Below are 12,793 nucleotides of genomic sequence, written 5' to 3'. Positions count from 1 at the left end.
ATCCACATACAGCAACCCTGAACACCACACACTTCCCACTGTCATCCACATACAGCAACCCTGAACACCACACACTTCCCACTGTCATCCACATACAGCAACCCTGAACACCACACACTTCCCACTGTCATCCACAATCAGCAACCCTAAACACCACACACTTCCCACTGTCATCCACATCCAGCAACCCTAAACACCACACACTTCCCACTGTCATCCACAATCAGCAACCCTCAACACCACACACTTCCCACTGTCATCCACATCCAGCAACCCTCAACACCACACACTTCCCACTGTCATCCACATACAGCAACCCTGAACACCACACACTTCCCACTGTCATCCAGTCACAATGCAGTGCTATGTAAGGACTTGTACTGCAATTCACCACAAGCTGTCCACTGTCAGCTACAGTCCCAATGAAATGTAACATAAGGTCATGTCCTGCAATTCACCCACTTGCAGCAAGGCTCAAATTACCCACCCATCTGATTGTCTGGGACAACTAAACCTTCTGGCTGTCATGTGGAAATGCTCTCTCCACCTCGTAGGCCAAACAGTCTGTGACTGTGTCAGGGGGAAGGTGACTGTGTCAGGGTGACTGTGTGAGGGGGATAGTAATTGTGTCAGGGGGAAGGGTGACTGTGTCAGCGTGACTGTGTCAGGGAGACTGTGTCAGGGGGAAGGGTGACTGTGTCAGGGGAAGGGTGACTGTGTCAGGGGGAAGGGTGACTGTGTCAGGGAGACTGTGCCAGGGTGACTGTGTCAGGGGGAAGGGTGTCTGTGTCAGGGGAAGGGTGACTGTGTCAGGGAGACTGTGTCAGGGGAAGGGTGACTGTGTCAGGGGGAAGGGTGACTGTGTCAGCGTGACTGTGTCAGGGACTGTGTCAGGGGGAAGGGTGACTGTGTCAGGGGGAAGGGTGACTGTGTCAGGGAGACTGTGTCAGGGTGACTGTGTCAGGGGGAAGGGTGACTGTGTCAGGGGAAGGGTGACTGTGTCAGGGAGACTGTGTCAGGGGAAGGGTGACTGTGTCAGGGGGAAGGGTGACTGTGTCAAGGAGACTGTATCAGGGTGACTGTGTCAGAGGAAGGGTGACTGTGTCAGGGGGAAGGGTGACTGTGTCAGGGAGACTGTGTCAGGGGAAGGGTGACTGTGTCGGGGGAAGGATGAATGTGTTGGGGTGACTGTGTGAGGGGAAGGGTGACTGTGTCAGGGTGACTGTGTCAGGGGAAGGGTGACTGTGTCAAGGTGACTGTGTGAGGGGAAGGGTGACTGTGTGAGGGGAAGGGTGACTGACTGTGTGAGGGGAAGGGTGACTGTGTCAGGGTGACTGTGTGAGGGGAAGGATGACTGTGTGAGGGGAAGGGTGACTGTGTGAGGGGAAGGGTGACTGTGTCAGGGTGACTGTGTCAGGGGAAGGATGACTGTGTGAGGGGAAGGGTGACGGTGTCAGGGTGACTGTGTGAGGGGAAGGGTGACTGTGTCAGGGGAAGGGTGACGGTGTCAGGGGAAGGGTGACTGTGTCAGGGGAAGGATGACTGTGTCAGGGTGACTGTGTCTGGGGAAGGGTGACTGTGTCAGGGGAAGGGTGACTATGTCAGGGTGACTGTGTCTGGGGAAGGGTGACTGTGTCAGGGGAAGGATGACTGTGTCGGGGTCTGGGGAAGGGTGACTGTGTCAGGGGAAGGATGACTGTGTCGGGGGAAGGGTGACTGTGTCGGGGGAACTGTGACTGAGCAGTCAGCTTCAATGCAGACTGATCACACTTCCCTCCTCCCCTTTTCACTCTATCACCTCCACCCCCCAATTCCCCTGGTCCTGGTTTTTCTCAGCATGAAACCCTGGCAGAGTGCAGTCACACTGAGACAAGGCGCATTCTATAAATAAAATGTGTCAGCATGTAAATGACAGGTATTCTCCCTTTATTTTTCATCTCGGGCAAGCGTCTCTTTACTAAAGAGGGAAGGAAGGCGGGGGTGGACACAAAGAAGTTAGGGTGGACAAGCAGATTCTTTTCTTTTTTTTCTTTTCTTTTTTTTTATCTAATAATCCACAAAACATAATTATCATCCAGAAATTTCTAGCTCTGTGTAATAAGCCTAATTCACAAACTTCACACACTTTGCATTTTGACTGACCAACAATCATAATGCAGTGCAACACAAGATAGTGAAGTACAAAACCTGTTAGAATGTTACCAAGCAATTTTTGTTGTTGTTTTTGTTGCTCAAAGATTTATACTAGTAGTGGAAAAAGAATGCTGGTAAGAATGTGATGACTGGCTGCCTTTCAAAGAGAATTAAATTAGATTTTTTTTTTAAATGAAATAATGAGCACATACAGAGAACATAAACATACACACAAACACTTCATCTAAAATCTATTATGGTAAAATAAAAATTTTTTTTTTTTTTTTTAAACACCATTAAACTAAAGAAAGAACATACACACAAATCAAACACAAGTACAACATATGCACACACTTACCATGCAATTCACACACACACACACACACACACACACACACACATATTCATAGACAGAGAGATATATATATATAGAGAGAGATATATATATATAGACAGGTAGAGATATATACATACACAAGTAACACACACATATGTGCATGCACACACACTAAAAGACACACACACACACACACACACACACACACACACACACCACATTCTCCTGTAAGTCCACCATCCTCCCCACAGCCTCACCCTGTCTGTCTGCCAGACTTCCCTGCAGGATACGTGCAATGATCAGATTGTTGTCCTCGTCAAGGCTGACCGTGATGCCCTGCAAACCACCCGCCACAGGCACACCAACGGTAATCATAACAATAACAATAATGATATTACTGATAATAATGTTATTGTCAATGATTACCATACTAATAATGGTAATAATGCTAATGCTAATAATAATAATGATAACGAGTCATTTTAGAGCATATTCCTGCATACTATAACTTAATGCACTGTGCAACCTCCATTCACAAATACTGCACTCAGCTTAATGCACTATGCAACCTCCATCCACAAATACTGCACTCAGCTTAATGCACTGTGCAACCTCCATTCACAATTATTGCACTCAGCTTAATGCACTATGCAACCTCCATTCACAATTATTGCACTCAGCTTAATGCACTGTGCAACCTCCATTCACAATTATTGCACTCAGCTTAATGCACTGTGCAACCTCCATTCACAATTACTGCACTCAGCTTAATGCACTGTGCAGCCTCCATTCACAATTACTGCACTCAGCTTAATGCACTGTGCAACCTCCATTCGCAATTATTGCACTCAGCTCAATGCACTGTGCAACCTCCATTCACAATGATTGCACTAACACCACACACACTCATGAACAGCCATCCACACACACACAGTCTGTAACATAGCTAAGGGAATGTTTGCAAAATGAATATGTCCTGAGACTGATTCAAAATTAACTCAGAGCTGGATGAATACATATAGAAATAATGTATTAATCGAAAACTGACATGTTATATTAAAACACACACACACACACACACGCACACACAGGGAAAAAAATTTTTTGGTTCTTTTTGGCCAATGAAGAAGGCGTGTGAAAGCACAAAAAAAACAAGAGAGGCAAGGCCTTCAAGACTCACTTGTGATACACTTTAAAAAAAAAAAATCTAATCGTTAAAATGTGTTCTGTATTTGTTATTATAAAGCTTCGCGTTTAAAAAAAAAAAAAAAAAAAAAAGTCCTAACCAGATTCAAACCCTGCGTGTTCGGGTGAAAAGAAACTGCCTTATCCATTACACTATCGTGGCTCCTTAACTGACGTTCTAAAATTTAACATTTGAACATACTTTTTTAAAGGGCGATAAATCAATTGTGGTATTTGCAGTGAGAACACTGTTTAAATCATATTATTCTGGTGTATCTTGGGCATTCAAAAAATCTTTAAGGGCAATAAAAAATTCTTTTTAATGGCTATCGCGGCTAACACACTGCAACATTTAGCCGTTTTCACTAGATCTAGATAGATGTACAAGTTTAGTTACACCCACCGGGAATGTAGTACAACACGGTTAATACAATTTCCATTTTATGTTCATTCTAGTTTTATAGTTTTAAAGTTGATGTGAAAATTTAGTATTTTGTTAAACTAATAACATGTAGAGCCAAGTACAAGTACTTCTAAACGTCGTAAGAAGTGAAAAGGACTTCATTTTGAGAAAAGTCAAGACTGGAAATTTTTTCGTTTCATCGTGATCAGTTCATGAATATTAACTCATATGGTTTACAATTTTTAACTGTGAATTCCGACTGATTCTGTGGATATTTTTTATGGCAATTTGGGGCATAATCCAGAAAGTATTGAGGCATTCACAAATCTTTTTCTGAATAAATATTTAACAGTCTCCTTCTCCAACTTTCCATCACATGTTATCGTGTATTGTCCATTGAATATAGGATTGAACAGGCAGGTCAACAACTTGAAACAAATGGCGTCGTTCGCGTTCACGAAGAATATGAGCACACGCTTTGAATGTGTATAAATATGTGTACGCAATTGCCCATGACCTTCAGGGCTCAGCCAACAGATCTGTAAAGTCCACTCGTCGTATTAATAGGAGGAGTTTGTATTATACTCCATGTTTGGTGTTACATATACTTACCATGTCAAACTGATGCAAACTAGGCCTATCGGTTTGCTCTGCTTGGCCTAATTTCACGCGGCTGACAGTGAAAAGACGAGCAGTGCTGGCCCGGTCCGCTCTCCGCCAATCAAACACCTCTAAAAGCTGTAAGCGCTGAATCATTCCGTGGCCATCGAAGAAATGCCCCATGAGAACCACGGCGGAGACGCGGGGATGGACGGGTGGGCATTCGAGTTTGACATGGTAAGTATATGTAACACCAAACATGGAGTATAATACAAACTCCTCCTTTTGGTGTCATATACTGTACCATGTCAAACTGATGCAGAATTTAAAGCAAATGGAGGAGGGCAACGCCTACTGGTTCGTATGGGGAGCCCTTGTAACTGAGACGGCAGTGTTAACCGCGACAAAGGAAATTCCCTTGGAACCGTCAGCCCTGGTCATACGGAAATTCCTTAGGTAGAAGTTGATGAAGGGATTCTCAGACCACCAGAAGGCTGCTTCCAAGACATGCTGCGGTGGCACTGAGTGCTGAAAAGCAGCCGAAGTAGCTATGGCCCCCACTTCGTGTGCTCTGGGATGAAGACAGCTGATATCCCTGTGTGCATGAGAGTAGGCTCTACGAATGACTTGGGAAACCCAGCGGGAAATGGTGCCTGCAGCGATGTCTGTCTTGTAATTCTCATTGAGGGAGATGAGCAGGCGCCTCTGAGAAGAACGCCTATGGCGAGACCTATCCCAACAGTATCTGAGACACCGAACAGGGCAGAGATGCCTATCCTCATCATCTTGGGCAAGAATATCAGACAAAGGTCTGACCCTCAGAGAGGGGGAAGGGACCTCGGGGTCTTGGTTCTTAGCCAGAAACTCTGGAAGGAAACGAAAAGTGATGGAACCATCTCTGTGGAAGGCCAGATCTTGTGGCATTCCACTAAGACCATGAATCTCGCTTCTACGACGGCCAGTGGCCAGCAACAGAAGGAAAGTTGTCTTGAGGGTGAGCAAGTCGAAAGGAATAGTCCCCAATGGCTCGAAGGGTTGTTTTCGAATGAAATCCAGCACCAGGAACAAGTCCCAGAGGGGCACTCTTCTGGGGTTTCTAGCTTCCTTCAGAGGGGCACCCCTAGCCACCTCTCTGAGCAGGAAATCCGCTTCAAAGGCGGGACCCCCTAGCTGTTTGATTGAGGTACAGATGGCAGACCTGTACCCTCGCACAGAACTAGCAGACAGGATGAGAACCGAGGAGCAGTGAGCCAGAAAGTTGGCCAGCTGCATGCTCGTAGGGTTAGTAGGGGGAATGCCCTGAGCTGTACCCCACCGTGACCATTTCTTCCAGCGAAAGTCATACAAAGTCTCCGTTCCCTGCCTCCTTGCTCTGGTGACTATGGAGAGGAGGTCAGAGGAGGCACCCCCCTGGGTCAGCGCAGCCGACACAGAGGCCGACCGAGGGGTCGAAGACTTCAATGGTGATGCTGACAGTTCCGACCGCACAGCAGCCATGCGTGCAGGTGGAGCAGTTGAGGATTGGAATGAGGAGTGCCCGAGCGAGGCTGCCTCAGCAGATGAGATTTGGTTTCGAGTTCCAGGGGTGGAACATGTGTCAGGGACTGAAGGTCCGGAAACCAGGGCTGGGCTGGCCATTTCGGCGCAATGAGGATCAGCTGCGGGCATTCCAATCTGTCTTTCCGTATCACCTTGGACAGAATTGGAAAGGGAGGAAACGCGGAGGCAATCAGACTGCTCCAGTCTAGAGTGAGAGCATCCACTGCCCACGCTTCTGGGTCGGTGACCGGAGAGACATAAGTGGGAAGTCTCTTGTTGAACTTTGTGGCAAAAAGGTCCACCATCGGCCGAAAACAGCGTTCCCACACTCCCTGAGGGGTGTCCTTATCCAGGGTCCACTCTGTGCGGATGACACTCTTGGACCTGCTGAGAGCATCTGCCAAGATGTTGGCTTTTCCTGCAAAGTGTCTCGCTGAAAGTGCAATGCCCTTGCTGTGGCACCAACAGAGGAGAGCCTCGGTCCGCAGGGAGATGTCTGCTGAGTGCGCTCCCCCCCCCCCTCTGTTCACATAACATGCGACCGTCATCTTGTCCGTGAACAAGCAGATGGTCTTGCCAGTGGCCTCCCCCATGAAGTGCAGGAGAGCCCTGCGAACTGCCTCCAGTTCCAGAACATTGATGTGGCATAGGCGCTCCTCCGGGGACCAAGTCCCTGCTGCATGTGGGCTCCCCAGCCGAGGGAGGAGGCATCTGTGAAGAGTGCCACCTGAAGAGTAGGTGGGGCTAAGGGCACCCCGTGTCCGAAGAGGGGTGATTAACCACTCTGATGTCACCTCGAGGAACCACTCGCCCAGACATATCTGGGTATCCCATGGCTGAGTGCTCTGGGACCAGCGTAACCTCAGTGCCCTCTGAAGAGGGCGCTTGAGAACCCTGCCCAGGGGAATGAGAGGTGCCATGGACTCCATCTTGCCCAGGAGGGAAGAAAGTGTCTGCGCTGTTGCTTGGGAGGAATGGCACAAGTGGCTGAGGAGGCCTGCCAGACGGTCCCAGTGATCTGGCGTCAGAGAGACTATCATGGACCGCGTGTCGAATCTCATCCCTAAGAAGTCGAAGGACTGACTTGGGGACAGATTGCATTTCTCCTGGTTCATGAGGAAGCTCAGTTGGGAGCAAAGGTCTAGAAGTCTGGCTGTATGACTCTGGCACAGGGCCTGCGACTGGGCCAGGATAAGCCAGTCGTCCAGGTACACACAGAGACGAATGGATTCCGAGTGGACGATGGACACCAATTCCCGCACCACCTTGGTAAACAGGAAAGGGGCAAGGGACAGACCAAATGGGAGGGCAGGGAACTGGAACACCTTGTCCCTCCACACGAACCTCAGGTACCGACGGGATGCTGAATGGATGAGGATATGAAAATAAGCATCTTTCAGATCAATAGAGGTAGCCCAATCGCCTTGTTGGATGGTCTCCCGAATCTGTGCCTGTGTGTCCATCTTGAATTTGATTTTGGGGAGGAATTTGTAGAGGGGGGACAAGTCCAAAACTGGTCTCCACCCTCCCGAGACCTTTGGAATCACAAACAACCGGCCGTAAAAACCGGGGCCCAGGTCCGAGAGTTGAGATATCGCCCCTATGAGGAGTAGGTGCGATATCTCTTTCTCTAAGATGCTCTCCTGCTCTGTCGAGCTGGGCACATAAGGAGGAGGAGTGGATCTTAGAGGGGGGCGGTCCTCCGCCCAAGGCAGCATGTACCCTGACTCTAGCACCGATACAATCCCGTCGTTGAGTCCCAGAGCACGCCACTGATGTGCATGCTGGGACAAGTTTCCTACTTGGAGGGCTTAACGACTGGCAGTGCTGAATCGGGGCCCAGTCATTTGGGGTGCTGCCTTCTGGCCTTGGGCATGGCCCGTCGGCTTGGATGGACAAAAGGTGGTTTATTCCTCTGCCGCTGATTCTGCACACGCCGCTTTGACTTAGGCGGTGTGGTATATGGAGGGGCCCTGGTGGCCGATCTCTTCAATGGCATAGAACCCTGGAGCCCCTGGGAGGTGTGGGCCAAATAGGAGGCCACCTCCCTGTTTGTCTCTGCCCTGTGGCTGACAAAATGGGGCGCATACTGACCGAAAAGGGAGTGCTGCTGTGCTGGGATGGACCGCAGGGCAGCCCTCTCCTCCACAGGAATGTTAGAGAGGCGGAGAATGGCATCACACCGCGCTAGCACAGTATTGAAGTGAAGGCTGGTAGCTGTGTCTGCAGCTGCCGTGAGACCAGATGCTACCCTATTGCCAAAAGTGTTTAACCTCTGGTCAGTGAAGAGGCCAGGCGGGACAGAGGAAGGAGACCCCGTGTCCTGGTTAACCGGACGCTGTTCCCACAGCTCATTGGCCCTGTGGAGGAACGCGTCGAAGAAGGTATTAGCTGTGGAAACCTTGAGGAGGCAGCAGCGGGCCAATTTTTCCCACTCTGCTAACGTTTTAAAAGATAGGGTAGCTGAAGTGGGGAAGGTGGTGCGCTGTGAGACCAACATCCTGTCCTGCGCGGAGGGCTCTGCTTCCCTGTAGGCAGGGTGGTCCTGTGTGTACCGGGACCACACCCCTCCTTTGGAGAAATCTTTAAGGAACTTTCCCGGGGAAAAAGCACCCGGGGCAGAGAGGGACTCCCTGCCTGGAGGAGGGATGGAAGCAGCACCCCTGACAGAGCGGGCTGGCTTATTAAGCCACTCCTGCACCATTTCTGGCACTCTGAGTCGCCTTGTGGTTCTGGAGTTAGAGTCACATGGCGTAAGGAGGGTTAAGGGTAACAAAGTAGCCTGAGGGACTGATTTGGCATACATGACCCTATTGGGGAGGGTCAGTTCGAGCTCGGCAAAGTCCGAGTTTGGTTCAGGCTGGTCCCTAGGGAGGCATGGGCTCAAACTGTCCCCCTGGGATGTGGGCGAAGAGTGCTCATCCACTTGTTCGTCCTCATCCGAAGACAGGGGCTCCCACTCTTGTTCGCAGTCCATCCCCTGCTGGGTGCCATCCCAAGTGGATGTACCCACTGGGGCGTCCTGTGAGCTGTGGTCAGCCCAGTGGGATGAGCTGGGACAATCCCGAGCCGGGACCATGGCCGCCGCTGTGATGTCCTTGACGCCTGAAGCGGGTGGAGAGCGTGTGGACCGTAGGTCCAACCATGCTTGGGATGGTGGGTGCCACACCTTCTCAGAGAGGGCGTCCCTGGATGCAAGAGGGACCCGCGAGTGCTGTGAGGGGACAAACACCCACTCATCTCCCTGTAGGACCGAGGGCTGGGTAGGTGGGAACCGCAGGCTCCCCTGGGCCGAGCAGGGCCCCTCAGTAGCCGTCGGTCCTGACAAGGAGGCCGTTGTGACCATGGAGGTCACCTGTGGGTTGACAGAGGCCCAATTTGTGGACAGAGTGGCAATATTGGTCGAGGAGCTCGACCTGACCGACAAGAAGTCGATCCCACTTGTCGGGGCTGTGTGTGTCACCCTGTGAGATGTGCTGGGTTGGGTCCGGTGGGGAGTGGGCAAGGGGTTGGCCCTTGGTACTCCCAGCAACACAGCGTGCACCATAGGTGCGACTTGGGTGTCAGTCCCGCCCGAAGACGAGCGGGCTGACTGCCTGGAACCGCCTGACACGCACAGGCCTCCCCCAGCAGGGGAGACCGGCCGGATAGCGGGAAGACCTGCAGAGCAGGTTGCCACGTGCCCCGAATCCCCTCCCGTGGGGAGACTGGGGTGGTTTGGCCTGGGGTGGGCAAAGTAGAGATCCCCCCCTGGAACCAAATTTTTCTCCCCCCCCCCCAAAAGGAGATGGGGGAGGGGGGTCGACAGAGACGGGAGGAGGGGGAACAACAATGGGGCCCGTGAGGGCCGTCTCCGAGTGGGGACCCGGGTAACGGCCGGGCGCAGCCTCCCCTTGGGAGTTCGCGCCTATCTGCGAGTCCCCACCGCCAGGAGAGGACTTGCCACTTCCCCTTCTCCCTGCCTCGCGCTGGGACACCTCAGGAGGCGACGCTCGTACCTCTTTCCCCTTCATGACCGTTTTACTGGTACGAAAGTCGCCTCCGCAATCAGCGTCTAAAGACGGATCGCCGCGGTCCATATCGGGAGGAATCATGAGCTCCGGGCCTGGGAGAGTCTCTTGCTGAGTCTCAGTCCCAGCATCATGATCCCTGTCTTCATGGTATGGCACACGAGGCATGGAACCCGCGTTTAGGCACCCAGCGAAAATCCGACCCCCAACAGAGAAAGGAAAGACAGGATCGACTTAGAGGTAGAGAAAAACCGAACGAATCGAGGGTGCCGAGTCGAATCGAGTACACAGAATGTAAGAATACAATACAGACAAGCCGCATGCAGCAAAATAAGGCCAAATGAATACGCTTAATAGCCAAAAAAAAGCGTAAGACGAGACAGAGCGTAAACCTGACAAGATGGCGTGGAGAACCTTGGCCAAAGGGAATGATTCAGCGCTTATAGCTTTTAGAGGCGTTTGATTGGCTAAGAGCAGACGGGGCCAGCACTGCTCGTCTTTTCACTGTTAGCCGCGCGAAACTTGGCCAAGCAGAGCAAACCGATAGGCCTAGTTTGCATCAGTTTGACATGGTACAGTATATGACACCAAATTTAGTATTTTCCAAAAAAGACCACTTGGGCGAATGAACATAGTGAAAGTCCTGTACACTGAGAGTAAAACACACAAGCTTTTTATGTATTGAGTATAATTTCAAAATGTAATGTTTAAGATGAGAAAGATCAGTTTAAAGCAAATTAAGTCCCCTAGCATTAATTACAGAGTAATTTCCCTTTTTTACTATCTGCACCAAAACGTTTGCAAAATAAATAAAACTTCCATGCTTAGCAAAAGAAGTTCCTGTTTGAACAAAAACTTATAATAATGACTGCTCTTGTTGTGTCAGAATATCAGATCAAAGTGCCAAGTTTAGAGAATACAAAAAATATAAATATAAAAGTAAATGCAGTTTGCATATAATTAGGCTTCATTTTTTTTTTTTTTTTGTGCCCATGCAATATTGTTTTAACCCTCAAAGTGCTGGATATAATAAAATATACTTTCAGAAATCCTGCTTAAAACAAAGGGATAGTTTGCCTCCGCTACCTGTGCTCTGATTTGGGGCATTTGTATGCTTATCAGTAAGAATAAATAGGTAAACCTATACATTTTTGGAAAGTAGAGTGAATGAAGAATCAGATAAAAGTAAGAAAAAGGCTGTACCTTGTATGTAGTTGGAGATATTCCACAGGATATAAGCAACAAATTTTGCACACTTGTTTTCCAAAAACGTCAACCACAGTGTTTATAGGTATTTTCACATCTTTTACAGAGTCAAAATCTCAAACTGGCATTAAACTGTACAGTTAACTCAACAGCATCTGGTCGTCCGCCGGTTTCCGACACTATTCCGCTCACTTGAAAGCCTGTCGGACGCATTGTTACGACAGGTTTTGATCCTTTTTTAACGTTACCGATCTTACTTTAAGGGCGATAATTCACAGTTTTCAGATAGCTCAGACACTTTTCTTGCGAGTTCCTTCCCTTAGACCATTGTTCGTTCGTTCTATAGCAGTTTTCTTTGTTTGTAAAGTGAACCACCCTCACGCTCACCACCAGTTGGTTTTCAACATGGCGACTCCACGTCGAAACCAGTTCGTGCGGAACATAAGAATGGCTCAAGCACTTGAATTGATTCATGAAACCGGGTCTGATGACGAAGATGCTGTTGTTGGAATGTTCGACGATGCAGGTGACGAAATTTCGGACTCTGATTCTGACTTTATTCCTGACGAAAACGATGATGAAGTGGCGGACACTGACGATGATGAAAGCGGAATGACTGGTCAGCAAAACTCGACACCAACACGTGCGCCTGCTGCAGCGGCTGATTCTCCAACTAATGGAGAAGATCCCGAGGAGATGGAAATAGATCAGGACAATCTGTTTGATGATCATATAGATCCAGATTATATGTATGACTGGAGTGAAATTTGGCCAATTTTCCACTCAACCCACCCTTCGGTTTGACACCAGGATTTCAGGGCCCCCTCAAATTGCCACCTTGGGAGGACTGCAAACCAATTGATTTTTACAGTCTCTTCATTGATAAAAGTATGCTAAAACACATGAAAACAGAGACAAACTGTTATGCTGCAAAAATATCCAGCAGGTACAGCAAAGAGAAGAACTTTCCCCACGGTCACAGTTCAACACCTGGAAGCCTGTGACACTGGATGAAATTAGAAAATTTCTGGCTATCCTCATCCACATGGGGATAGTAAAGAAACCAAGAATAGTGGACTACTGGTGTACTAATCCAGTTGTGAAGACTGGATTTGCCTCCAAGCTGTTGAAACGCGACAGGTTCAGAGCCATCCTGTCGTTCTTCCACCTGAACGACAACTCGACATTCCTGGAGCGAAACCATCCTGACCATGATCCACTCCACAAGCTGAGACCATCGATTGACCACCTTGTGCATGTAAGTTATTTTCTTTTTTGTGTGTTTGTTTTGAATGTGTGTGCGTGTGTGTGTGTGTGTGTGTGTGTGTGTGTGTGCATGCTTGTGTGTGTGTGTGAATGTGTGTGAATGTGTGTGTGTGT

At 49.2% G+C, this 12,793-nt stretch overlaps 1 protein-coding gene across 2 annotated transcripts in view; it reads right to left on the bottom strand.

Annotated features, from left to right (window-relative positions):
- Window positions 1-12,793, bottom strand: part of LOC143275076 (protein PALS2-like) — an 89,033-nt gene that overhangs the window by 56,093 nt on the left and 20,147 nt on the right. For both annotated transcript variants that reach the window (XM_076579141.1, XM_076579142.1), the window contains exon 6: window positions 2,728-2,806. In XM_076579141.1, coding sequence (XP_076435256.1) covers window positions 2,728-2,806 — 79 coding nt within the window. The remainder of the gene's footprint in view (window positions 1-2,727; window positions 2,807-12,793) is intronic.

This window comes from Babylonia areolata, chromosome 29 (genome assembly GCF_041734735.1).
Source record: "Babylonia areolata isolate BAREFJ2019XMU chromosome 29, ASM4173473v1, whole genome shotgun sequence".
In the NCBI taxonomy this organism is placed as follows: Eukaryota; Metazoa; Mollusca; class Gastropoda; order Neogastropoda; family Buccinidae; genus Babylonia; species Babylonia areolata.
Note: the sequence above shows the minus strand (reverse complement) of the source record. Positions and strands in the feature narration are given on the sequence as shown.